This window comes from Leopardus geoffroyi, chromosome C2 (assembly GCF_018350155.1).
Source record: "Leopardus geoffroyi isolate Oge1 chromosome C2, O.geoffroyi_Oge1_pat1.0, whole genome shotgun sequence".
Taxonomy (NCBI): domain Eukaryota; kingdom Metazoa; phylum Chordata; class Mammalia; order Carnivora; family Felidae; genus Leopardus; species Leopardus geoffroyi.
In genome coordinates, this window is record NC_059333.1 from 28,845,713 (window position 1) to 28,872,749 (window position 27,037).

Below are 27,037 nucleotides of genomic sequence, written 5' to 3' on the forward strand. Positions count from 1 at the left end.
TTATTTACTAGATGCAGACTTAAATATGTTTCTTTTATTCTTCTAGGTCAATCGGGAGATCTATGTCTGAAAACAAAGGATTTGGTTAGTAATTTATAAGATTACTCATGCAGATAATATGTTTTGTTTCCTTAAAAGTTCTTTTCTTCTGCTCCTTCCAGAAAGCAACAATAAGTGATTAATGGAAGTCAAATTGAGTTGTCTTTGAAGTCTATAGAAGAAATTTTTTAAAAAGGAATGTGGTTCCACTCTAACTGTAAATGGCTAAGACAAAGAAATCATTGATTTATTCAGAACAATTTCCTTTTACATTAAAAATATAATTCTCTTTGATGGTTTATTGGATGATTATCTTCCAGTTTCCCAACTTTAGCTTGGCCGACCATGGTCAAGGTGACCTCTTCAATATCTTTTTAGATATATGAATCTAAGAGTGAACAAAAAATAAATGAAAAATGCTTGTATTACAAAAGACTCTTCAAACACCGGACCTTTTCTGTTTTTGTGATTACAGTATCTGTAGTACTAATAAAGGCAATTGGCTTAATTTCTATCTTAATTCTGAAGCAAATATCTAATTCTATTAATCACTTTTAGAAAGCTAATGGATAATGGCTCTCCTTCTCTTGCAGAGTATAGTGTCACTGGTTATAAAATAGTCACAGTGACAAAACATCTGGATTATTCAGTCAATAATTTATTTTTATGCATTTTGTCAAACTTGTGGGTGCCCTTTCTCCCCAGCAGAGTTTAAGAGCTGGATGCTCAAACTCTTTTCCCTGTCTTTACAAAAGCCTGTCTTCTAGGTAGGCTCTGAAAAGCTCATTCAGACCAAAGTGGTGATCATCAATGGATGCAGCTTCCAAGGGTGTCTGTATTTTAATCAGGTCTCATATTCTTCCAGTGGCAGCGTCCACAGGGGCTATGTCCTATGTCACTAGTTAAGACTCTGTAGGCAATTGGTCATTTTGAATATCATCCCTGATTCAAATAATGCATAATCTTAAATAAAAGGAAGTAAGGCACAGTTTTGTTTTCCATCTAGATTTATTCTCATAGCATGCTATGTGGTTTCTACACACAAAGCTATAGATGTTTCCATCCCAACATATTTCTTGATGCTGGACTGCCTTCCCCATAGTCAAATATGAGAGCAAAAAGTGACTTTATAAACAGCACAGGTATGCTGACTTTGTTTCCATGAGATGCTTTGGTTGCATTATGTCAAATTTACTTTTCCAATATGATAACACAGCATGTGGAATGATTCATCTTTGGTAAGGAGATTAGAAGGGATTCTTAACTCTTCATTCTGGTGCAGTCTGGTCCTTCACAGCGTGCCCAGGCCCTGCTGCAGGTGTTGGGAGGACAGGGCTGAGCAAGTTATTGTTCTTCCACTCAAGATCTCACATTAGAGTTTCTTGAAACTATCACAGCTCAATGGACTCTGTACACACTTAGTCATTTTGTTGAAAATGATGAGGAATGTGGAGGGTGGGGACATTTGAACTTATTTATTCGAAAAAATAAATTAAAAAAAGAAGAAATACTTCAAAGAATAATGTAATCAGAAACTACCAACAAGTATTTCAATAGCACCATTCTACCACATATGCGTGGGTCCTTGTAGTTCATGGAAATAAATTGGAGCCCACAGGCCACTTGGGGTTGTCCACCAGGGAGTAGAACTCTCCATTTTGGAGAGCTCTCTTATCACTTTCCAAGTTACAATTGTGTGCTGATCTTGTTCTGATTTTAAATTTCTTACACTTACTGGACAGATGTTACCGTGAATTCTGCTAACCAATCCTCTGCTTTTTTAGAAAGGAAAATAGCGAATGACACAACGTGGCAAGAACCCAGCAAGCCAGAGAATGATTCCCACATCAGAAGACTCAGTCAGCTAAAAGGTAATTGTTAAATTTAGTTCAGCTGACTTTGCATTTTCCCAAAGTAGTTTAAAGGGGAGGTAAGAAAAATTTACATCTTTCTCTATTAAAATAAGCTGGGCATTGTGGTCTACTTAAAAGGGAAAAACAACTAGAATAGAGAGGACGTATTGTTAATAGCATATATACATGTGATACGTGTGTGTGTCTACGTGTGCATAGATACATACAGACATATAAAAAGGAAGTGGAATCTAATTAGGTTGCCTGTTGAAGAATCAATTGCAAATAATATTTGAAAGTCTTTAATGTCTATAAGAATTTTATAATGTATTAAACATCACCACATAGAAAAACCCTCTAAAAATAACATCAGTATATTAATAGTTATTACATTTAGGTTTTCCTTAAAAAATACAAAAGAATAATCTCAACTACTAATGCAAAATTATATCATTTCATAACTTAAAAATTCCCAAGAAGCAAAAATTAGCAGCCTGGTATAAAAATTTATTAATGATAAATGACTTCATAATTATAATTATTTAACTTTGGGAAGGTAATGAAGAAACCAGGAAGTGTTAAGAGTTCACGAAGATGGGGGCGCCTGGGTGGCTTGGTTGGTTAAGCGTCCGACTTCGGCTCAGGTCATGATCTCACGGTCCGTGAGTTCGAGCCCCGCGTTGGGCTCTGTGCTGACAGCTCAGAGCCTGGAGCCTGTTTCGGATTCTGTGTCTCCCTCTCTCTCTGCCCCTCCCCTGTTCATGCTCTGTCTCTCTCTGTCTCAAAAATAAATAAACGTTAAAAAAAAATAAAAAAAAAAAAGAGTTCACGAAGATGAACAACGGCATAAAAAGTTATCCGCTTGGTATTCTCCTTCTGTAGTTACTGGAACAAGAAATTCTTGATTATATTAGTTACTGATTAAGAATTTCTAGTTTTTAATTACAAATATTTTTAATATCTTGGGAGGAAGGAAATTATAATGCATTTTTATCACTAGGAGCTTAATAATTTGATTTTATATTCTGTTCAGATCTCACCTGTTGTTTAACACTGCTCTTAGATTTACAAAGTAATTATTTATGAAAATAATTTATTTTGAAACATTTCAGTTTTATTCAAGATTATGTAACATTTTGCTGAATAAATTTAACCGAATTTTTAAATATTTACAATTTACTCTATTGTAAATAAATTGGTGAAACATTTGGGATTTAGATATTTTCTTTTCTTTTTTTTTGACCTTAACTGAAATCAAGAGTCAGATTCTTAACCAATTGAGCTGCCCAGGCACCCCCTAGATATTTTCTTTTAATCACAACAGAGGAAATGTGTTAATAATATCATGTTTTGATTGGATTCTATCTTCACCCCAAGGATGCCAGCTATCTTCATTCACACTCTCTGTAGATTAGTCAAACACTCATCCACATCATCCATCCGTGCATCCCTTTAATAAGCACATGCAATTTTTAGATTATTGGGTATTGACCTATGGATCAAGAAGTTATAATTGCACTATAAATTATTTTTAGTTATAGATTTTGCCACAAATGTCTTCAAGAATTCTATTCGCTAAAACTACCTTTCTGAGATTTTTTTTTTTTTTAATTGAGGAGTCATAGGCAGGTGATTCTATTACAGCTACTCTGAGGAAAAAAATCTTGGTTTAAAATGCGGCGTTTCTGATTAGTGATGTGTTCTTTGTCAGAGAAGAATAACAAACAAGAAATCCTTTACAGAAAGCTTCTCAGCTTTGGTTTCGCGGATTCTTGAGCTACCCTATATCCTGTGTGTGTGTCTGTGCCTGCGTGAGTGTGTGTGTGTGTGTGTGTGTGTGTGTCTAAAAGTTCAACTGGCATTTTAGCGGTAGCAGCTGAGTCACAGGACATTTCTTAGGGATTAATGCTGTGCTAGGGAGAGTTGATGGCCTGAGACCAAGGCTGTCGGTGCCACTGTAAATTGAGGGGAGAAATTCAGTGGGGAGGGAGGGCCACACGTTGTGGACTTGGATTTTATGGGTGGGGTAGCTTCATTTGGAAAGCTCAGAGTATTTCTAGGCAATTAGTGCCCTATACATCAACCCATAATATTTCTTTCTCATTTTAAACACTACTTTTCAACTGTTAATTGGATAATTACTTCAGAGAGGTTTACTGTGTCTGAGGATAGGCAGTCTGTGAGGTTTAGTGAGATGAAGGCCGGAAGGTGCATCGTTGTTATCATCCAGAGCCCTTTATTTTATTGAACACGAATGATGACATTTTAAAGACAGCCGCAATAAAATAGAAGAAAATATATAGGGAATTAAATGGTAGGAGTGGCAAAACTCCTAAAGAATCTGTTACAAACACTAAGACCAAAAAAAAAAAACAAAGGGTATTTCTCTAAATTTCAATTTCAAAATGGTATTTATACATGACATATATTAACATTAACAAATTAATTATAAACATGTTATAAACATAATATGTATATAAACATAACATATAAGCAAATTATAAACATAATTAACAAATTAATATATTAATTTTAGGCCTAAAGACTATTGGGCCTGATGAAAGAAACGTCCACAGGCTATGTTTAGCCAAGGATTTGTGCCTGGTGTTTTAATCCATAAAGATATTCACATAGCTTGATAAAAGACTATGTTGTGTCAGTTAAGACAAAATTTATCAGAATAAGTTGAGTGCCAGAAGCATAATATTTTTAGTTTATCTAGTCCATTTCCTTCTTATAAGAAGAGTTTTATCTAAACCTCCATCTGTGCTGTTAAAAGAGACTACATCTGTATAATAAATGCAGGATAAATTGAGTGCTCAGGACTTTATGACTGAAGCATTGGCAAAGTGTAGGTATGAAGGAAAATTAATCTGTAATTCATATTAATTGTATTTTCAGCATCACAAACAGGCAGAATATTCATCATGTACATATTTTAGTAAATTAAAATCAAATTTAAAGTTTTCAAATTTATTTTGGCCTTAGGTTTACAAAGGAAATAAAAGTCTGAAAAGAACAAACTTTGAAATCTGTGAATTGGAGTTTACCTAAGATCAAGTTTTGATTTAAATAAAGACAGTATCCAGAACAAGGTTTTCACATTTAATGTCAGAAAGTACAAACGATAAAAACAAAGCAATTTTTTTTTTAAATAATAAAAAGGACGCAGAACATATTTGGAGATTTTTCAAACGGTGTGACCACGACAGACTATTCCATAAAACGTAAAATATGCCCCAAATAATTGACCTGTTAGTAAAGGAAGTGAGGGGTGGATAAGGTCAAGAAAGATGGTTAGTATTGAAAGGAATATTAATTTCGCCCATACTGTGTGAAATTATCTTAAAAAGTGATTTTGATGAGACTCATTATCCAAAAAACCTAGCAGAGGAGGGATGTAGTTAGGGCCTTCCAGTTTAGCACTCGAATTGCCATTCCTTTGAAACCTTTCCTGAATTCTAGTCAATATTATTGTTTGGCCAGCCTCTTCAGAGTAAGCATGTAAATATTTTGACTTAATTTTTCCAAACCTTATTAATTCTCTTTCTTTGTTGGCCTGATACCTTCTCATTCAAGATGGCAAATGTATAAAGTCGCAAACATATTTACCATTCTGTTTAATTTTCAGGGACTACAATCTAATTTAAAAATGATTCCTCATGAAGCTTGGGTGACTCAGTTAAGCATCCAATTCTTGGTTTTGGCTCAGGTCATGAACTCACAGGGAGATTGAGCCATACATCAGGCTCTGTGAGGACAGTGCGGAGCCTGCTTGGGATTCTCTCTCTCCCTCTCTCTGTGCTCCTCGCCCCCTCTCAAAATAAATAAATAAATATTTAAAAATAAATAAATAAAAATTGTTTCCCTGGAGCCTGTAATTTAACTCTGGTTAGACTGGATTACATGAGGAGTGACAGAGAGAAGCCCTATTTCACAGCCGAACATCTACACGCTCATCCTGTGGGGATAAACTCCTTGAGCAAAGGCCACTATAAGTGGGCCTCTTCCAAGGAGGTCTTTCTGAATTGAGTGATGAGAATGTTCAGCATCCTGGTGTTTTGTACAAATGAATCTCCCTTTAATTCTTTAGGGGAGTTCTTACTAGGATGATAGTTGCCTGAGTATGGTCAGTATCTTCATTAGAATCACCTAAAAGCTGATTAGAAATATTGCTTTTTTACCTAATCTCATTTTTTCCCTGCATCTGAATTTGAGGAGCAGTTGGAGTCTGAATGTTTATGTTGAATGGTGCATTCCTATATATACTATTGCTTGTGACTCACTTAAGTAGTTTATGCATGTTCTGATAATCTTTTTGCTGCAAACTACCCCAAAACTTTTTTGAAATAAAAATATTTATTTATTTATTTATTTATTTATTTATTTATTTATTTATTTTTGAGAGGCAGGGAGGGGTGGAGAGAGAGGGAAACAGAATCCCAAGTAGGTTCCGCACCGTCAGCCCAGAGTCTGACGTGGGGCTCAAACTCACAAACCGTGAGATCATGACCTGAGTTGAAGTCAAGAGTCGGATGCTTAACAGACTGAGTCACCCAGGTGCCCCAAACGATCCCAAAACTTAAGGGCATCAAACAACATTTTGTTAGGCTTGTGGATTTTGTGGGTCAGGAATCTATTCAAGGCAAGTGGTTCATGATATCTGAAGCTTCTTCTGAAAAGGCTTGCCTGACTGGGGAGGACTCCAATGTCTGGTGGCTGGAATCATCTAGAATCTTTTTTACCTGTATATTTGGCACCTGTTCTGGGACAACTTGAAGGCTGGGCTCAGTGAAGACTTTTGACTGGAGAACAATGTGTGGCCCCTCCAAGAGACACAAGCTTTCTTCAGGCCAAGAGCTGGGTTGCAAGAGGGAGGGACACGAAACGGAGCCTCACATATCATGGAGGAAGTGTCTGGAAAGTGAGCATCCCAAATGATCAAAGCAGAAGCTGTAAAGCTTCTTCTGACTTAATTTGGGGGCTTACAAATGATCATTTACATTGCATTGTCCTGTGACAAGTGAGTTACTGAGACTAGCTCAATTCAATAAGAAGAGGCATGCCAAGTTCATATTGCAGAATATGTGGTATGAGAGATATTTTGGTGGCCATTTTTGGAAAGCACAACTGCATATTGCCTAATTCATCCACTGCAACTCTTTTGCTACGTAGGACCAAATTGCTTCCGTTTTTATTTTATTTTTTATTTTTTTAAATTTTTTTTAACGTTTATTTATTTTTGAGACAGAGAGAGACAGAGCATGAAGGGGGGAGGGGCAGAGAGAGAAGGAGACACAGAATCGGAAGCCGACTCCAGGCTCTGAGCCATCAGCCCAGAGCCTGACGCGGGGCTCGAACTCACGGACCGCAAGATCGTGACCTGAGCTGAAGTCGGACGCTTAACCGACTGCGCCATCCAGGCGCCCCAACTTACGTTTTTATAAATATTCTCTCGTCTGGTAATATTTGGGAGATTACAAATAGATAAAAGTGTAGAAGACCACAAAACAAATGGCTAATCTTCATAAAATACAATTTTTCCGGTGTCTCTTCCTTAGTCCAAGACCCTCAAAGGTCTTCCGTTGTCTGCGGCAGAGGCCACATACTGGTAGCCGTGTAACTGAAGTTATTCTGAGAGAAAGTCTGTTTGGACCATACAGTATTTTAAAAATCAGGAAATTTTACATGAATATCCATGTATTTATACCGACAATCCTGAGCTCAAAGTCTGAGGTGATTTCAGTTGGGAAAGCTGAGAGCAATGGTGACTCTTCAGCTCACCACATGTCTCCCATTATCTCCTTGACAAAATTCACATCATTTAGTTAAATTACTTATTTGAGTTCTGCAGATATATTTATATGTGCAACATTGGTCTAGTAGGTTACGTCCAAATTCCTCGACCTGGCACTCAAGGACTATTAAAATTTTACTTTATTTACTCTTCCAGCCCTACCTCCTTCTATGCTATATTCAGAAACGCCTATCATTTGACCAGTTTCAATCTCTACACTTAATTAAATATGTTCCACTTATTCCACACTGTAGGTTAGCGTTCATAGCACTGCTGCTACATTTGTCATTTTTCTTTTTCTTCTACGTTTCCAAACTATATCCACACTTCAAGCTTCCACTGGGGCCCTACCTCTCCCAGGACTACCCTGAGTCATAGTGATCCGTCCCCACAGTAGCATCTGAATCACTCATTTTCCTACTTTGCATTGTTACATAAGCGATGTAAATGCATTCTGCACACTCCTGTGCTGCTTCCGGATTCTAGAGTAGAGGTGACCACTTTACTGTTCTTTTCCCATACCCAGAAGGATAATTATAGAGGGAGTTCTCCAAAATTCATGTTAAAGGAATCCAAAAAGGGGAGAGATGAAAAGGAATGAAGGAACAGAGCACAGATTTTTTTTTCCTAAATACAAATCCTTAAAAAAAAAATAATAAGTTGCCAAAACTGCTTCTGGCATCCTGACACTGTAATGGAAAATCTTGCTTCAAAGAGCCAGCTCACAAAACCAGCTCGTTTTAACATTTAAGTATTTTCTGGAATCCTTTGTGGTTACTCTGATTTTAAATATTGTTAGTGATGTAAACAACTCTGAGACTGAGCTGGGAATTTGAACTATCTTTTCAAGAGAGCCAAGATGGGGATTTGGAGGACAACCTGCCCGTGTTTTTCACTGTGTGTGGAGGGTAGGTCGTGTTGGCCGCTTTCTCCCCCCAGTGAATATGAGAACAAGGAACAGTGGGAAACTGAAGCAGTGATTGCACGTGAATAGTGAAGGTGAGAGGGAAAGTCACTGGCCTTGTGGCCAGGTGGTTTCTGTAGTCTCAGTTTCCTCATCCAAGCGGGTTGGATTAAGTGAGGTGTAGAGGGCTACCCTCTTTTAGCGCATGTGCATTTCAGATTTACATAAAAGGAGCCCCTTTTCCAGAGCCTGGAAGGGAAATGTTGGAAGATTTCATGTAGCTGCAAGCTAACGGACACCACATTCGAAAGCTTTTACAAAAGCATACATAGAACAATTTCAACACAAATAATCCCTGTTGACAAGACATAAGCTAATGAAGCTCAAAATGCCAGAGGTGGAAAACTTAGTTTAACAGAAACAGGTGAGGAGATAACTTCGTGGAATCTAGCATGTTGCAGTTAGACGTGGCTTTAGTAGCTAGTATGCTACTCTTTTATTACTGAGAGGGAAACTGAGTCCCACAGAGGTTCCATGGCTTGCTCAGATACACAGATGGCCAGCAACATTCTTCATTTTTGTTGGTGGTGGTGTTGTTAAATTTGTATTTTATTTTGATCTGTTTCTTGTGAGAATAACATATCCTTAGGAAAATAAAACATTTATGATCTAGACAATGTAGTACCTTAACAGACTAAACGAAACTATAATGAGTATTAAATTGCACTTAAACTTCTAAAATCCTGTAATTTCTGACGATCTATATATAACATTTATCTCTTTTCATAGATCTAAATGAAGAGGATTTTCTTTTGAGTAATTACATGCATACTTTTCAAGGAAAAAAACCACAAGGCATTTCCTGTCAGGTAATGTGAACAATCAACACTTGGTGTGGTGTTATGTGAACATCATCTTGTTATTGAGCTCTGTAATACTCTAGATGTAGTGTACAATACTTAGCCTTGTAACTATTTTATCTTTAGTTATTGTAGGTTGTTTTGTAGTTGATACGCTTATGTCTCTGTGAATTGGAATATAAATGAAAGCGTTCACTGATGCCTTGAGTTGATAAGCCATTTTGATTATGCAAAACATCATGCTCTACAGCCTTTTGATAAGTAACGCTAAACCTGTTAAGTTAATGTACTGGGATTTTCTCTGACAAGACCTATGTTAAGTGCTGAGAACTGTCTGGCAACCTTTAGTGAGGGGCATGTCCCTCATGTTTTTACGTTTGATATAAAAGCATATACTATTATTTCTGACATATCCCTTATAAATTGCATTAGTTAGCCCAGGAGTTCAGGCAATTAAGAATGTCTGAACCTCGGGCCTCCCTGATAGTAATAATAATATAACGTTAATTAACAGCCAAATAGTTGCTATTCACCCTGTAATGAAAAATAGTATGTGCGTCAGTCGGGCCAACTCCAGCATCATACTGACTTTTGATATTTTTCTGACAGCCATGAGATTCTCTTTAATCATTCTGATAGTTTTATTTATTAGAAAGTTAAAACTGGCCTTCCTTGGTGCAGTAGATTTATCAATAGGAAGAAGGGATACAGTGTCTGAATCGTGAGGGACTGATTTGGTGAGCAAAGGGAGCTCGCGTTCCTCAATCCAGCCTGATACCTGAGACTGTTGGAGGCCGTCCGATGGAGTAGACAGTGGACCATAACTTTTGATCAACCACAGTTTCTGCTGGCTGTTCTGACAGTGCCAGAGTCACAATCCTACGCTCCTGAGGGTCCACACCACATTGCCTGAGGGCCTTTAACCAGTGAGCTCTCCCGCAGGGCATGGTGGAGAGCTCTGAAAACAGACAGAGCTCTGAATCTTAGTTTGCCCCTTAGTACCTCTGTGATTCAGGGCGATTTACTTAATCTCTCTCTGCCTCAGTTTTCATGATCTGTAAAACTGGTCTGTAAAGAACCTTTGTCTCATGGCTGTCGTGAGGATGAAGTGAAATACTTCAGTAAAGCACTTAGCATCATGGCTGGCATTTAGAAGATGCTTAAAACAAATTAAATTGTTGTTGTCCCCCAAGGCTCCTCTCTCCCCCTTCCTCCTCTTTTTACTCTTTGCGAGGGATGGACACTTTCACAAGTGCGGCTGGGAGATTATTTCTGAAATATGCAGTCTCATTCTCCTAAATTTAGATGAGGCCTCAGATACAGTATCTAAGTGAAACATTGTCTGATAGCCAGGAGGAAATGAAGGCTGATTTACAGTAAGAATTCCCAGACATGTGTTGTGCCAAGAGAAGTCCTTCTTTATGGTTTTAGCAGAAAACCAGAACCATGTCTTAGAATGAAGAAAATAATATATAAAGTTCTTGGAAGAAAAGGGTTCAAGGTAAATCTTTACCAATTTTTTTTTTGGCATTTTCATTGGCTAAGAAATGATCCTTCTAGAACAGTAACTATTCACTTGTACTATGTAGTTTCTCATTAAAGATCATTTGAGAAAATCCATAAGCAGTGACTGACGAGCAGGAGATATCTAATCTAGAAATTCTCATTTTGGAGGGTAGGGGTGGTCTTATCTATCTTTAGTATATCTCTTCATATTCATGGTGGGCATTCAATTGAACTTAACTAATTAAGAAAGACTTTTTCTGTATGACAAAATACTATAATGAGATACTATTAAGTATTAAGAAATGTTATGCAATTTGTTAATTTTTTAACTCCTTGTGACTGAGGAAAAGCCAAAGCTGTTTACCCTTTGGAAGACGGGGCAGAGAGAGGGACACATTCTCTCATGTGAAGGGGCAAACTGACCTGTCGGTGACGTCCATAAGAACGGACTTTGGCACAGACTGTAGCCTCTTATCAAGTGAGCAAACGACTTATCGGAGCAATATTTCTCCAAATGTGGCCTGGGGACTGTCTGTGTCAGAATCAGGATATTTGTTAAAAATGCAGACTTCTGAGCCTCACCCCTGTCCAAATGAATTATCATGTCTGGGGGCCAGGAGTAGGTATTTTTATGAGTGTCCTGATGGTGCTAAGTACATGAACCATGAGACTCATGGCATCCAGACATTTGATGGGCACTTGTTTACTGATATGATGCCCCATGCAATTTCGCTTTCCAAGCCCAAACCTGGCTCATGTCTGGTCTAGCAAGACAGTAGCCTCATGGAAAAACTGAAGTTGATTTTTGTCATATATATATATATATATATATAGACATTTAAAGATCATTTAAAGATCATGTAAAAGTAGAAATGATTAAAATAATGAAGAGGTACCTGGGTGGCTCAGTTCATGGAGCATCCAACCCTTGATTTTTGCTCAGATCATGAGCTCACAGTTCATGGGTTTGAGTCTCTCATCAGGCTCCACACTGATGGCATGGACCTGGCTTGGGATTCTCTGTCCCCATTTGTCTGTACCCTTCCTTCGCTCACATTCTCTCTCTACTCTCTCTCAAAATAAATAAATAAACTTAAACAAATAATGAATAATATCTTAACAGGGTCAATATTTTCATATGGTTGGCAATTTTACTGAATATCATTAACATGAGATAAAGTTCATAGGACGTAAAACATATTCGTAGTTATACTTATCATGTGACTAGGCCTACAAAATATATTTTGGACAATAAAAAACATTCATTATAAAAACTTTTAACATTAACTGAATTTCCAATCAGAAATACTCAACTTGGGGCACCTGGGTGGCTCAGTCCGTTAAGCATCTGACTTCGGTTCAGGTCATGATCTCGAGGTTCCTGAGATCGAGCCCCGTATTGGGCTCTGCACTGACAGCTCAGAGCCTGAAGCCTGCTTTGGATTCTCTGTCTCCCTCTCTCTCTGTCCCTCCCTCACTCATGCTCTCTCTCTCTCTCTCTCTCTCTCTGTCAAAAATAAATAAACCTTAAAAATTTTTTTAAGAAAAGAAATACTCAACTAGACATGTTCCTTTAATGTACTTAAAAGAAGAGGAAAGATCTAAGGCATAGAAGAAAGTACTAGGAACCAAGTGGCAGGAGGTAGGAACAGGAAGTGTTCACGGAATGCTCTCTTCAATAGTGACTTAGCTCCATAACTATTTCTGACTACTTGGGTCTGGGATAAACCTGCTGGAGAACCCAGCTGGCAGGACAAGCACTGATGCGGAGAGTTTGAAGCACAGCAGACTGCCTGGTAACCGTGATCATTACCCCAACCATAAAGAACATCTTGGGGTAACTTGACTCCCAGCATTTATTTTTGTATCCTTGCTCTTATTTGTTCTTTTCTGGCAGCATTCAGTTGATGGCTCAGACCTTTTGTAGCATATTGAAAAGGGTATAAACTATGCAGTAATACAGACTTTGGGCTAATATATTTTCAAAAATGTTTCATGCCTCATTTCTCACGTAAATTCTGAGGTTGCTTTCAGCCTTCAGAGCGTCATTCATATTCATGATAGAAAAGAGGGATAACATTTATTACTTTCAGTGCTGGTGATATTAAGCACTGTCAAGCACCCCCACCCAGGACTGCACCAAAACATTTTCTTCCTAAGCTCCTTCAGTGGAAAAAGTGTTGCTGAGTGAATTAATTTTTAAAAGTATGCCTGCATATGTATGGGTGTGTTAGGTTCTCTTCTAAGGCTTACATCACTTCACACCCATTTCAACCGATTTCTTTTTTGATGGAGACTGCAAGGCTAGGTATTTGAATTCTCAACTGCCCCTGTAGCTAGGGTGGTCATGGGATCCAATTCTGATCAGTGAATTATAGCTAGAAATGCCTGGTGGTGGAGTGGGTGAGGGGGTTCTTTTAGGGGGGGGGGGAAGCAAAACCTCATGAGAAGAAAGCTTTGCCCTTTGCCCGTCTCCCTGCTGGAAGCCGGACATGGTATCTGCTGAGTTAACAGCTGTCTTTCAGCCATAAGGCCAAAGGCACATGTTAAGGATGGTGGGGCACAGGCATGGAGCCTGATTCATCAGCGACATTCCTGAGTTACTGCCTCAGCATTGGATTGCCTATATTTGAACTTCTTGTGGGGAAACATAAGCCTTACACTTGTTTAAGCTGCTGTGATTGGGTTTTCTGTCCTTCAAAGCGGGACGTGTTCCTCATGAATACATTTTGTTTGTGAAATTGCCACTTTTGCTACTGCGGAACCTTGATTGCTCCAAACCTTGCCCACAGGGTTAGATGGTGGCTAGACTCAGCTCTGGTTGTGCCATCTAAACTAGCCTCCTCCAATTCTCGTGCAGTGCAATCAGTATCTAGAGTTGAGAGTTAGTCATTTAGTCTTTAAGAGGAAAACTGGATTAGTAACAGCAGCGACAGCAACAAAAACCTCTTGGCTACACGCAACCCATTGGCAACGTACAGACTTAAAACTGTTTCCGGTGCGGCACACCGCTGTTGGAAAAACACGGAGGTTGGATCAAAGCGGGACTGCCTTTTGGTGCACTTAACTGAGGGCACTGGACACCAGGTGGCTGGGAAAGAACCTTAAGGTTATGCCGTGATCTGTGAATAAGCAGGACAGGTAGGTCCCTCCTTAGCTTCCATCAGACAAGATTCGGAGTGGTTCTAAACAAAGATTGTGAACAAACGGTAAGGCAGGAAATAAAAAGGCCAGAATGACAGATTGTTTAATAATTTGTTTTTTAACGTTAATTTATTTTTGAAAGAGAGAGAGACACAGAGCTCAAGTGGGGGAGGGGCAGAGAGAGAGGGAGACGCAGAATCTGAAACAGCTGTCAGCACAGAGCCCGACACGGGGCTCGAAATCACGAACTGTGAGATCATGACCTGAGCCGAAGTCGGACGCTTAACCGACTGAGCCACCCAGGCGCCCCAACAGATTGTTTAAATAGCACTTGCAGTGTCAACCAAAAAGTAGTTTTTATGTATGATGTAATATCAAAATGAACAAATTATGTTATGCATTGATCTTATTTTCAAGCACTTTCTTATCCATTGTATAACTTTGCTACTGTCTTAGTTATCTATAGCTAAATAGCAAATTACTCCCAAAGTTAGGCGTTTAATACAACGAACATGTATTGTCTCATAGTTTTAGAGTCGGGAGTTTGGGGATAGCTGGTAATTCTAGCTCAGGGTCTCATATAAGGTTGAAATCAAAATGTCATCTAAAAGCTACCTGTGTGGGGCGCCTGGGTGGCGCAGTCGGTTAAGCGTCCGACTTCAGCCAGGTCACGATCTCGCGGTCCGTGAGTTCGAGCCCCGCATCGGGCTCTGGGCTGATGGCTCAGAGCCTGGAGCCTGTTTCCGATTCTGTGTCTCCCTCTCTCTCTGCCCCTCCCCCGTTCATGCTCTGTCTCTCTCTGTCTCAAAAATAAATAAACGTTAAAAAAAAAAAAAAAATTTAAAAGCTACCTGTGGCTGAAGGGTCTGTTTTCAAACTCCTTCCCCCTACTGTAGCCAAGGGTTTGTACTCCTTGCTAATAGCTGTTTGGAGGAATTAGCCCCTCATCTTGTTGACCCTTCCATATAGCTGCTTGAGTATATCATAGCGTGGCACTTGGCTTCTCACAGAATGAGTGATCCAAGGCACAGGGTAAGAAGGGTTCCATAATGTCTTTTAAGACTTAGTCTCAGAAGTCATACACCATCACTTCCACCTTATTCTATTTACTATAGACAAGTTATTAAATCCAGCTTATACTAAGGATAGGGGCATTACGACCCACCTTTTCAAGAGAACAATATAGAACAATTTAGGAACATATTTTAAAACCACCAGAGCTACCTAATGATATTACAACGTTATAGATGGAGGAGTTTCCCAATATCCCAAGAGCAATATTATAACTCATTTTGTAGATAGAATGTAGAGCTCTATTTGTTATAGAAGAAAAATGAAACTTCTTTTTTTAATAGAAGATTTGAAAGAGTGGCTTTAGTTGGTGTTAAAGGAATATTGAATGTTAGTATGAAATCCATATCTTTGTCTCTGGTGAAATGAAATTAAAATTAGAGTAGATTTTCTTATTTTAGTATCCGAAGTCATTCTCTATCCATCTGTCTGTCTATCATCTATCTGTCATCTATCTATCTACCTATCTAATATCATCTATCCATCTATTTATTCCCTCATAAAACAAGTAAAAGAGGTTAAGCAGTTGCCATTTCAACTGTTAGTTTATACAAGGAAAATAAATGCCTGGTTCTAACAAATAAATTTTATGAATGAACTAACTTAAATATATACAGATATTTTCCCATCTTGACCACTTTAAAAGGTCGATAGGAGTTATTTGGGTATTCCTTAGCACAATTCTCATTTTTAAAAGAGTTATACAATACAAAAAATGTCTCATGAGCACATTCTAGTAACCTATACTGGGCCAAACACCAAGCACTAGTTGACATCATTAAAATGTAACACAAACCTGCAAATGTTGGCCTAATCCTCTAAAAATCCACCTGCTACACCCAATGGCAAAATAAAATGCAGGCATTCAGTATGAGCTTCTGTCCCTTGAGCTATTTTGTATTTCTACTTGCTTCTCAGTTCTTGGCTAGGTAGGATTTGTGGGACTTCTGCTTAGCTTTGGATCTTATAGTAACCAAACTTGCTTTACCTTTACATGAGTTATAACTTTTGACTCTGGACTTGTTTAAATTCTCTGTGTCTCAGTTTCCTTATGTGTCCAATGGTGATGAGAAAAACTTCTTATGGTTGTTAAAAATATTAAATGAAACAGCATGCATATATTATCCCCAGATGTTCAGTGAATATTTGCATCCTCTCCCTAAACTCCTCTTAATCCTACTGAAGGCCCTACCCTCAAATAAAATTTGAAATTCCCTTCTATTCTATTACAAACTCCATCCAATGCCCCTAGCTTAATACCAGGTACATGGGTTTTTCAAGTAGATGTCTACAGTAAGGAGATTACATGGACAAGTACTAAACCTAAAATATCCTGTGCTATGATTCCAGATATTACTCAGCTCCAAATATATATGTGGTTTGATTTCACACTCTATCAGATATTCAACAAGGATGCCTATTGTATACCTGATAGTGAAGGGCGTTAGGGGATTAAGGTTTAGATTACTTCATAAGCCATTTTCTTGGTTCTAACTCTTTCTACCAACTTCTGGGTATGGATCATGTGTTGGGACTAGAGAAAGTGAAGGATAGTAAGTGAATCTATATGTTATATATATATACATAACCCCGGCACACATATATTCACCTTTATATGTATGTATTTGATGAAACATTAATCAATGTATTTTGATGACTTGATTATTATAATTGAGAATATGGATCCTTTCCTCACTATTTTACACCTTTGTGCAGTTTTATTTATTTACTTTTGTTAAAGAATGTTAACATCAATCTTGTTTTTCTTTTTTTAAATTTTTTTTTTTTAACATTTATTTTTGAGACAGAGAGAGACAGAGCATGAACGGGGGAGGGGCAGAAAGAGAGGGAGACACAGAATCGGAAGCAGGCTCCAGGCTCTGAGACATCAGCCCAGAGCCTGATGCAGGGCTCGAACTCACGGCCTCGAGATCGTGACCTGAGCCGAAGTCGGAGGCTCAACCGACTGAGCCACCCAGGCGGCCCTCAATCTTGTTTTTCTAATGCTAAAGAGGGTAACCTTTAAATGGTGGAGTCTCTTTCGTTAGCAAAGACATGTAAAACCCGGGCATCTGGGTGGCTCAGTTGGTTCATGAGTTTGAGCCCCATGTCAGGCTCTGTGCTGGAAGTTCAGCCTGCTTCAGATTCTGTATCTCCCTCTCTCTCTACTCCTCTCCCACTCATACATGCACACTCTCTCTCAAAAATAAATAAAGATTAAAAAATATTTTTTAAAAGACATGTAAAACCTACTGCCAAAGAAATAGTAGAAAACTTCTCCCCAAATCATACTATTTTTTCTGTTTCCCTGTAATTTTAATGCAATGAGAATTGTTTTCTACAGTTCTTTATTACATTTGCCACATGCAAGTGTTTTTAGAGAATATAAAAAAGACTTGTTCTTATTGAAAAGCTTTCTGGGGGCGCCTGGGTGGCGCAGTCGGTTAAGCGTCCGACTTCAGCCAGGTCACGATCTCGCGGTCCGTGAGTTCGAGCCCCGCGTCGGGCTCTGGGCTGATGGCTCAGAGCCTGGAGCCTGTTTCCGATTCTGTGTCTCCCTCTCTCTCTGCCCCTCCCCCGTTCATGCTCTGTCTCTCTCTGTCCCAAAAATAAATAAACGTTGAAAAAAAAAAAAATTAAAAAAAAAAAAAAAAAGAAAAGCTTTCTGACTTAAGCATAAATTGGTACCTTTAAAGAAAGATGAGTCTTTATTGTAAAAAAAATTCCCCCAAATTTAGGAATTTTTCCTGAGAGAAAGAAAATTTTGTAGTGTTAAAAAGTGTATCTTTGTGTGCCAACTCTCTCTTGTATTAAAATCCTCAGATCATATTAACCACCATCCTCTCCTTGTTGGCCATTGCTAAACACAAGTTCAGGAAATGGACAGGTTTTAAAGGGTATGGAAAATTTCCAAGACACTCATGTACGTCAGCAAGTCCCATAGTGTTATGGAACTGAATACACTGTAAGCCCTCTTTACAATTTTTTTTCCAGACTTGCTTTTGGGAACACTGCAAGGTAAATGATACAGATTTATTTGATTATTATTTCCTAAAATGTAATATAACTTGCAGATTCTGTGGCAAATAGCTACTTTCAATAAATCATGTTTCTTGATGTAGGGATGAACATGATAATTTCAAGGCATCTCCTTTCACAGCACGCTCTTCCCAAAGATAATTAAGATGTTAACATCTAAGGTTCTAGAATAGTTTTCTTCTCAACAGTACTTTTTTTTTTTTTTTTTTTGCCTAAGGGATGATAGCTATTCTAGGTAGGAAGAAGTGATGAAAAAGTACTGTTTAAATATTACTTCTATTTCCTGAAAAACTAATGTACTCTGTCCTTGCTGGTTCTCATGCCTTCTAAGTTTTTAATAACTAGTTAAATATCAAACAGCTGTAGGAAAAAAAGAAACCCGAATCATCATGAATACAAAAAGGACTTCCTAGATGAAAACGAAGCTATGCATTTGGGAGGACTATGAAATAACTTAATTAGAAACAGAATCAAGAGAACCGGATCAAGAAATCTCGAGCTACCCCGATGCTTTTAGGCTATTAATTTCACATTTCTGTGCCTCAGTTTCCTCCTTTTGAAAGTAAGGTATTGGACTAGATGAACACAAAGATCTTTTTAAGTTCTAATAATCTGTGATCAATAGTAGCTCATTCCTACTTTTTCCTTGATATTCCTCTCAGGTCCAAGAGTTTATGTAAAGTAACAAAAGAAGATATTTATCTAGTTTAATGTCCCTAAACTTATTACAAGAACAATGAATTCCTGTGATCCAAATCCTCATTTTATAGAAGCACAGAGAAGTGAAGTGGCTTGTTCAAGTTCACATGGCTAGTCACGAAGCAGAACATCACAGCAAAACACTTTGATGTGGAAATGTTGGGGTTCAGAGCCAACAGCCAAGAAAGAATTCTTGAGATGTCTTCAGTGCAAAAAAGTGGTTTTATCAAAGCATGGGGACAGGACCCGTGGGCAGTAAGAGCAGGTGACTGATTATATATCAGTGACTGATATATATTGTGACGGGTGACTGATTATATATTTTTAAGTTGGGAGGGGGGTAGGGATAGCCCAATTCTCTAAGGAATTTTAGAAGCAAGCTTTCCAGGACCTTTAGGAGGATAGCTATTGTTAGGAAAAGGTCATTTATTACCGTTTAGTAAAAACTCTGTCATGAGACCCTTCAGATGTATGTCAGTGTGCCATACACTTGGTGGATGATTGCTAGCATAGATTTGGGGGGTAGAGATAAAGGAAGTTTCCAAAATAATTTTTATATGTTAAAGTAGACTTACAGGACTCTGGGGCCGTCAGGCTAATGTTAAGCTAAGATTGCCTCTTGCCCTTAGCAAAATGTCCTCATCAAGGCAGCTGAGTTCCTAGAGGAACATCACTCTGACTGTCTCAAGGATTTGTCAATGGGCTGTAAGTTGTAAGGAAATTTAATTTTCTTTTGCCTTTGTTTCCCACATCAGCTTATCTGCAGACCAAAGCTGATTCTATCAAGTCAGGGTTTCCCTGACATTTTTGTTTATTTCTTGTAGAGATTATAACTCCTCGATACAAGGGTTGTATTTTTTTCTATGTAATTTCCTATATTCATAGCTCCTTGTATGCTAGGAATCTAGTAGATGTTTAATAAAAATTAATTAATTTGTATACTGGCACTTATATTTCCTACTGTGTACATTTTTGGGGGTCAGTCAAAGAATGTACCTAAAGAGAAATATTCCTATGAATAGTTCTAGAAACTTCTTTGAAATTTCAGAGCAGAAGCTATTACGTGGAAAGTAATCTCTGACTTGATGTAATCCAGGCAGCCCCCAGGTAGACTCAATGTCTTCATATTAAAAGACTGACCCCAGCCTGTGGGTAAAGGAGCAAAGAGCAGTCTTGGCTCCCAGACAGAAGTAGGAGAGATGACCATGGAGCTGTAACTTCCTTGTTCTGTGGAGAATAGAGCCCATGTGGCACATTATTCCAAGACCAGAATTGTGAACACCAAAACCTGCCTGAGACGAAGCAGAAGGAGCCAGAAACATGTATAGATAGAACTTGAGGACGTGATTTGTATTTATATAGTGGGATAAGACTGTTACATAAAGGGCTTTGTTAGACTTGCGGAATTACACCGCTTAGCTGTTCAAATGCCTGTTAATTCTCCAGGCAGGTGCAGTTCCCTTCCCCACTTTACCTTATGCAATCTTTCTCTCCTGTGAGTAACCATCACATTTTATTTGTACTTCTCACATGACACACATTAACCTTTTCTTCCAGATGTATTTTTAGCCAGCTGTTCAGCTCACATCTATTTACTGAGCATATTAGAGACCAGGTTTGAGATGTGCAAAATAACTCTGGAACCCCAAAGAGCTCACCCTTTTCTTGGAGGGGACAGGCACAGAAACAGACTACTGATTTTTAAAATCACTCATACTAAGCAATGATAGACAAATACCTGAATCTCCCAAAGATTATATGCTTAGTAAATGTGTGTTGAATGAATAAATATTTTATAATTCTTCTAGGAGAGTGAATTCTATTTCCCTAATTCATTCAATTGAATATGCATTCAATTGCCTTTTTTAAAATTGTGCTTGACCTTATTTTAAGTATTGGTCCAGCATTTTATCTTAATTTCTATTATTAAAAAAATAATAAATTTTGTAATTATAATTACATAAGAATACCTAACATCAACATGGCAATTTTTCCACCAATTATTTTTTCAATCAATATTTCATTTATACAGATGAAATATTTTCTTTTTTTTTTAATTTTTTTTAACATTTATTTATTTTTGAGACAGAGACAGAGCATGAACGGGGAAGGGTCAGAGAGAGAAGGAGACACAGAATCTCAAACAGGCTCCAGGCTCTGAGTTGTCAGCACAGAGCCCGACGTGGGGTTCGAACTCACGGACAGTGAGACCATGACCTGAGCTGAAGTCAGACGCTTAACGACTGAGCCACCCAGGCGCCCCCAGATGAAATATTCTCAAATTGTCATTTTAGTTAGTTGTAGTTCCAAGAAAGCAGTAAAATAATCCTCTGAAAAGAGACTTGTTTATTTTTATATGTTTGCATTGATTGATTCTAGTTTATAATTCTTGGTTTTATTACTGTGCATTGAGTTACAAAGTGTTAATTGATCACTGTGACCTTACAAATTATCTTTTTAGAGTATGTTTTAAGTCGTAAATAGACAGTAGTCACTTTTATATAGAAGTGAATGCACATATAGCTTCAAGGTTTTAATAATCTCACCATTTAAAACCAATTCCTTTTGTTTTTACCATGAAGATAACTTTCCTCATTTTTACCCAGTCCCTAGGTATCTTTTTTTTCAAGTGGCTAGAAATAAACTCACAGTAAAAACACTGGGTACTTATGTTCTGCTTGGCAGAAATAGATTTGATTATAAAACCTGTATTCTAGGGGCACCTGGGTGGTTCAGCAGGTTGAGCGTCCAGCTTCGGCTCAGGTCATGATCTCACAGTTTGTGAGTTTGAGCCCCGCATCAGGCTCTGTGCTGACAGCTCAGACCCTGGAGCCTGCTTCAGATTCTGTGTCTCCCTCTCTCTCTGCCCCTCCCCCTCTTGCGCTCTGTCTCTGTCTCAGAACATTAAAAACAAAAACAAAAACAAAAAAACCCTGCATTCTAAATATGTTTTTTAAAATATAGAATTTCTCTCAATTATAGGAGTAATATGTCTTTATTGTAGAAAAATTGGGAAATGCAAACTATTTAAAGAAGGAAAAGAAAGCCACTTAGAGTGGTGTTTATACTTTCTGTTCAAATGTACGTACTGACTTTTTACTTAATAGTGTATTGTGACCATTGAAAAATCATTTCTAAAACCCTAAAATTGGCAAATCTTTGGTAACTAAGTGGAGAGTCAGAAGACTAGGGAGCTGAGAACAATTGTCAAAGCAAAATATATGAAATTATCTGAGGTTTCATTTCAGTGTTCACTACAGCCTTCCTTTAAAATAAGCCTAGAGGGGCGCCTGGATGGTGCAGTCAGTTAAGCGTCCGACTTCAGCCAGGTCACGATCTCGCGGTCTGTGAGTTCGAGCCCCACGTCGGGCTCTGGGCTGATGGCTCAGAGCCTGGAGCCTGTTTCCGATTCTGTGTCTCCCTCTCTCTCTGCCCCTCCCCCCGTTCATGCTCTGTCTCTCTCTGTCCCAAAAATAAATAAACGTTGAAAAAAAAATTAAAAAATAAATAAATAAATAAATAAATAAAATAAGCCTAGATAATTAATTTTAAAAGATCTCTGTTTCCCATGTTGAAGAAATTACATGAAATAGACGTCAAGTGATCAGACTTTTTCTATTTGAATACTTGTTAAAAAGGTCATGAGAGAGGAACAATTCTTTTTTTAAATCAGAAGAACAAAAAAAAAAAAGGAACAAAGGGAAATTATTTTACTTCATGCAAAGTCTATCGTTACTTTCCAGCTTCCTTTTTTTTTTTTTAAAGATCTCGATATTTTTTTTTTCAAGGTTTATTTTTTATTTTTGGGACAGAGAGAGACAGAGCATGAATGGGGAAGGGGCAGAGAGAGAGGGAGACACAGAATCGGAAACAGGCTCCAGGCTCTGAGCCATCAGCCCAGAGCCCGACGCGGGGCTCGAACTCACGGACCGCGAGATCGTGACCTGGCTGAAGTCGGACGCTCAACCGACTGCGCCACCCAGGCGCCCCTCCAGCTTCCTTTTCAATTCAGACAGGTGGTCTGGATTTATTTAGTTTCCATAAGCCTAAATTTCTTCTGTGTAAAAGAAGGGATCCTATTGGAAAAAACAATTAAATTCCCCTGTAGTGAAATATGTATGTTAAAGAGGATGTGTGTGTGTGTGTGTGTGTGTGTGTGTGTGTTTGAGGTGTTTAATACATTTACATATTTATATCTGTATATAAATATATAATATATAAATAAGATAAAAATAAAAATGATGTATTTATATATACATGAAACAGGAGGTATATATATAAAAAAGAATAGGCCTATAAATCTAAGAGTGTCCACCTGATACTTATCCTCCATTGAAGAGTCGTATTTATTTTATTTATTTTTTTTTTAATTTTTTTTTTTTCAACGTTTATTTATTTTTGGGACAGAGAGAGACAGAGCATGAACGGGGGAGGGGAAGAGAGAGAGGGAGACACAGAATCGGAAACAGGCTCCAGGCTCTGAGCCATCAGCCCAGAGCCCGATGCGGGGCTCGAACTCCCGGACCGCGAGATCGTGACCTGGCTGAAGTCGGACGCTTAACCGACTGCGCCACCCAGGCGCCCCTGAAGAGTCGTATTTAATTTATAAATCAAAACCTTGGATTTGGTTGGTCTTAATTTAGCTTTCAATCCTAGATAACTAGTAATTATGTTAGCTTCTAAAAATCTTGTGAGAAAGGACATTGGATTAAAACTCATAATATTTGATTCTCATCCTAGCTCTATTATTAATGAATTATCTTTCTCTGGATAAGCCACTTAGCTTCTCTGGTTTTTCTCATTTTTTAAAATGCTGGTAGACTAGATGTCCAATAAGTTCCATCCTAGTTCATAAAATATGGTTGTAAGACTAATCCAGTTCAATAATTCATTGACGCTATTTTCTAAAAATTATTCTATCATCCTAATAGTCAAGCAAAGTGTCAGAATGAGGTGTATTTAATCTAACACTTCTAACCAAATTTTTACATTATTTAAGGAATATGAACAAAATTAATTAAAGTATATACATACTTATATATGAAAGATACAGAATATACATAGCAAAACATACATATGGGAAATATTTAATTTATATTCACATATAATTATCATTTTATTGGAGAAAATTTAAAAGTAAACTAAATACACTAATTTTCTTATCTCTTCTCATTTTCAACTTCCAATGCTGTTCTTTGCATCATTACATTTTAAAGAAATATATTTTACCAAATCAAGTCTTCATCCGTTTATTCATTCATTCATTTCATATCATCACTTCAACTAATTCATAGAGAGTACCAACTATCAACAATGTTGTAAGTATTAAGGATACTGCATGGTACCTATATGGAAGGTTATGGCTCCTGTCTTCTTCCTTCAGTTTAGAGTCTATCGGGAGGAAAGACATTTAACCAATGATGACAAAAATATAAATCTGAAACTGTGGTGAAAGCCAAGAAGGTAAAAGAATGAGGACCTAATTTGGGCTTGGGAGTCAGGAAAGATCTCTCTGAAAAAATGGCATTTAGTATGAAGTTTCTGGGGTGAGTAGGAATTAACTAATCCAGGAGAAATAGAATAAGCATTCCAGGCAGAGGGAGCATCATACATAAAAACACTGAGAAAAAAGAGCTCTGGAGATTGGGAACCTAAATATATTTACCTTGTGAGTGTGAAGGGAGCCTGGAAACACAGGTCATACAGACCGAGTCAAGTATTTTGGATTGTATTTAAAGAACACCAGGAAATTTGGAGTAATTTAAGCAAGATGGTAATATCATCAGATTTATATCTTTCAAGGAGAACTCTAACATTTTATTGGGCATCAACTGAAGGAAGGCAAAAGAAAAAGAAAACCAATTAGAGATTTGCAGTTGGGTGGTAACAATGGAAATGGTGAAAAAGAAACAGATTCAAGATACATTTAAAGAACAGACCAAACTCAGTAATGGAACAGACCAAAGTTAGTAATGAAATAAATATAAGTCGACAAAGGAGAGTAAGTGGCAAAGGTGATAATATTATTTACAGAATGTGCAATACGGTGGAGGAAGATGGCATTCACTGAGTGGAAGAATACCAGATGAGAATCATGTTTGGGGGCTAGAGGTCAGTCTTGATAGGGCTTATAAATCATTTTAGAGAGACGGTTGAGTATGTGAGTCTGAAGCTCTGAAGGAAGCTCTGAAGAAATAAATTGGGAATCATCAGCATTTAAGTGGCATTAATTGTGTGTGTGTGTGTGTGTGTGTGTGTGTGTGTGTGTGTAACGAATGATGAATGATGGTGATATAAGACAAGGGCCCAGAGCTAGTTGTAAAGGATTTAAGCATTTAATTTTGAGAGAAAGGAATTGTCAGCATGTAGGGGTTAGAGAAAGAATGGCCAAAAAATTTGGTGAAAGGAAAACCAGAGAACATGGTGTCCCAGAAACCAAGAAAAGAAAGTGTTTCTTGAAGGTCGTCACGGTCAGTATTGCTGGATACCAAGCAGTAATGGAGTTTGGGAATGGTTCATTGGAAAACAAAGGCAATCTAAATGGAATATCAGAAACACAAGCTGATTGCTGAGTACATGACGTGATTTGAAGGGATGAGAAATGAAAGGAATTAGGGGAAGTAAACATAGTTGACTTTTCTGAGAAGTATGCATGGGAAAGGGGGCAGAAAGGGTGGTAAATAAAATATGGTAAATTAACGATGGATCAGATCAGAGCATATTGGAATGCTTTTGGGAAAAGTCCTTTAAAAAGTAAGATGATCACAAAGAGGGATCAGTAAAGAGGGAAGACGAATAAAAATGTAAACCAAATGTGTCACTTGCCTGATTAGAACAAAATACATGCTCTTCAACTGTTCTACAAAGGCCTCCCTGAAAGCCCCTCATTAAGTCTCTGGCTCATCTTATGACCCTCTTCCCTCCTTTCTCTTCCTTGGGGCAAATGCTAAGAATTCTTCCCGGAATTTCAGCTGTAGAACCCCTGCACATGTCTTATCCTCACAGGAATTCTCTTCCCTCTGCTCTTTGCCTAGCTGACCTCTCTGTTATTTAAATCATAGTCCTGGAAATGTCTTCCCTGACTATCCGTGGAGCTCAAAACTGTCTCCAAATCTTCACATCTGAACTGAGGTTCAGGCCTCAGTTTTAGTGAACATCCTCCATCAACCAATGTAAATTAGTAACCGTCCTCCCATCTACACTCAGTCATGCTGTTCTTAGCATAGCCTATGGCACATTTTCTTGTTTATGTACTTGTTTATTTGTTTATGGTATGTCATTTCTCTCTAGAACGTAGACTGTATGAAAGCAGGGGTCTCATTTCACGTACTCAATGCCACATCCCCAGAATGCATGATAATGTTGGCATATCGTAGGTGCTCAATAAACTTTCGCTGATTGGTTGAATGGTAAGTTCAATTTAAAAGTCAGTCTTCTTAGAAAACATCTAGGAATTAAAAGGCACATTATGGGGCACCTGGGTGGCTCAGTCGGTTAAGCATTCAACTTTGGCTCAGGTCACGATCTCATGGTTCGTGAGTTCAAACCCCGCATTGGGCTCTGTGCTGACAGCTCAGAGCCTGGAGCCTGCTTCAGATTCTGTGTCTCCCTCTCTTTCTGCCCCTCCCCTGCTCACACTCTGTCTCTCTCTGTCTCAAAAATAAATAAACATTTAAAAAATAGAATAAAAGGCACATTATTGTAATTTTAGTCAAATTTAGCACAAATTTATAAGTAATAGATTAGGAGACTACAGTGAATAACAATTTTGAAAATATTCTAAAGGATTTCTTTTTAATAGATAATCTTAATGATTCTATATCTCTTATCATAATTTTTATTCTAAGTTTCATCACTCAGGTATGTACTACCTAATAGCAAGAGAAAGCTTTTTGGAAGTAGTTTGCTGTTAGAAAGTAGCCAGTCTAGTGTAAAAAATGTACTGTGGATAATCCATTTGGTAGATAAAACATATATATGAACTCAAAAGTGTATTTACATTTAGCAAACATTTATCAGGCCATGTACTATACTAGACATATGTAATTGAAAAATGAATAAAATGCAATAGACTGATCTCTATTAACTCAAAGCTCCATGAGTGATTAAAGATACGAAAGTTAAC

At 37.9% G+C, this 27,037-nt stretch overlaps 1 protein-coding gene across 4 annotated transcripts in view; it reads left to right on the top strand.

Moving 5' to 3' along the window:
- SAMSN1 (SAM domain, SH3 domain and nuclear localization signals 1) overlaps positions 1–27,037 on the top strand; it is a 141,659-nt gene that overhangs the window by 26,905 nt on the left and 87,717 nt on the right. For all 4 annotated transcript variants that reach the window (XM_045501618.1, XM_045501621.1, XM_045501619.1 and 1 more), the window contains 3 exons: positions 47–84; positions 1,824–1,910; positions 9,383–9,462. In XM_045501618.1, the coding sequence (XP_045357574.1) occupies positions 47–84; positions 1,824–1,910; positions 9,383–9,462 (205 nt within the window). The remainder of the gene's footprint in view (positions 1–46; positions 85–1,823; positions 1,911–9,382; positions 9,463–27,037) is intronic.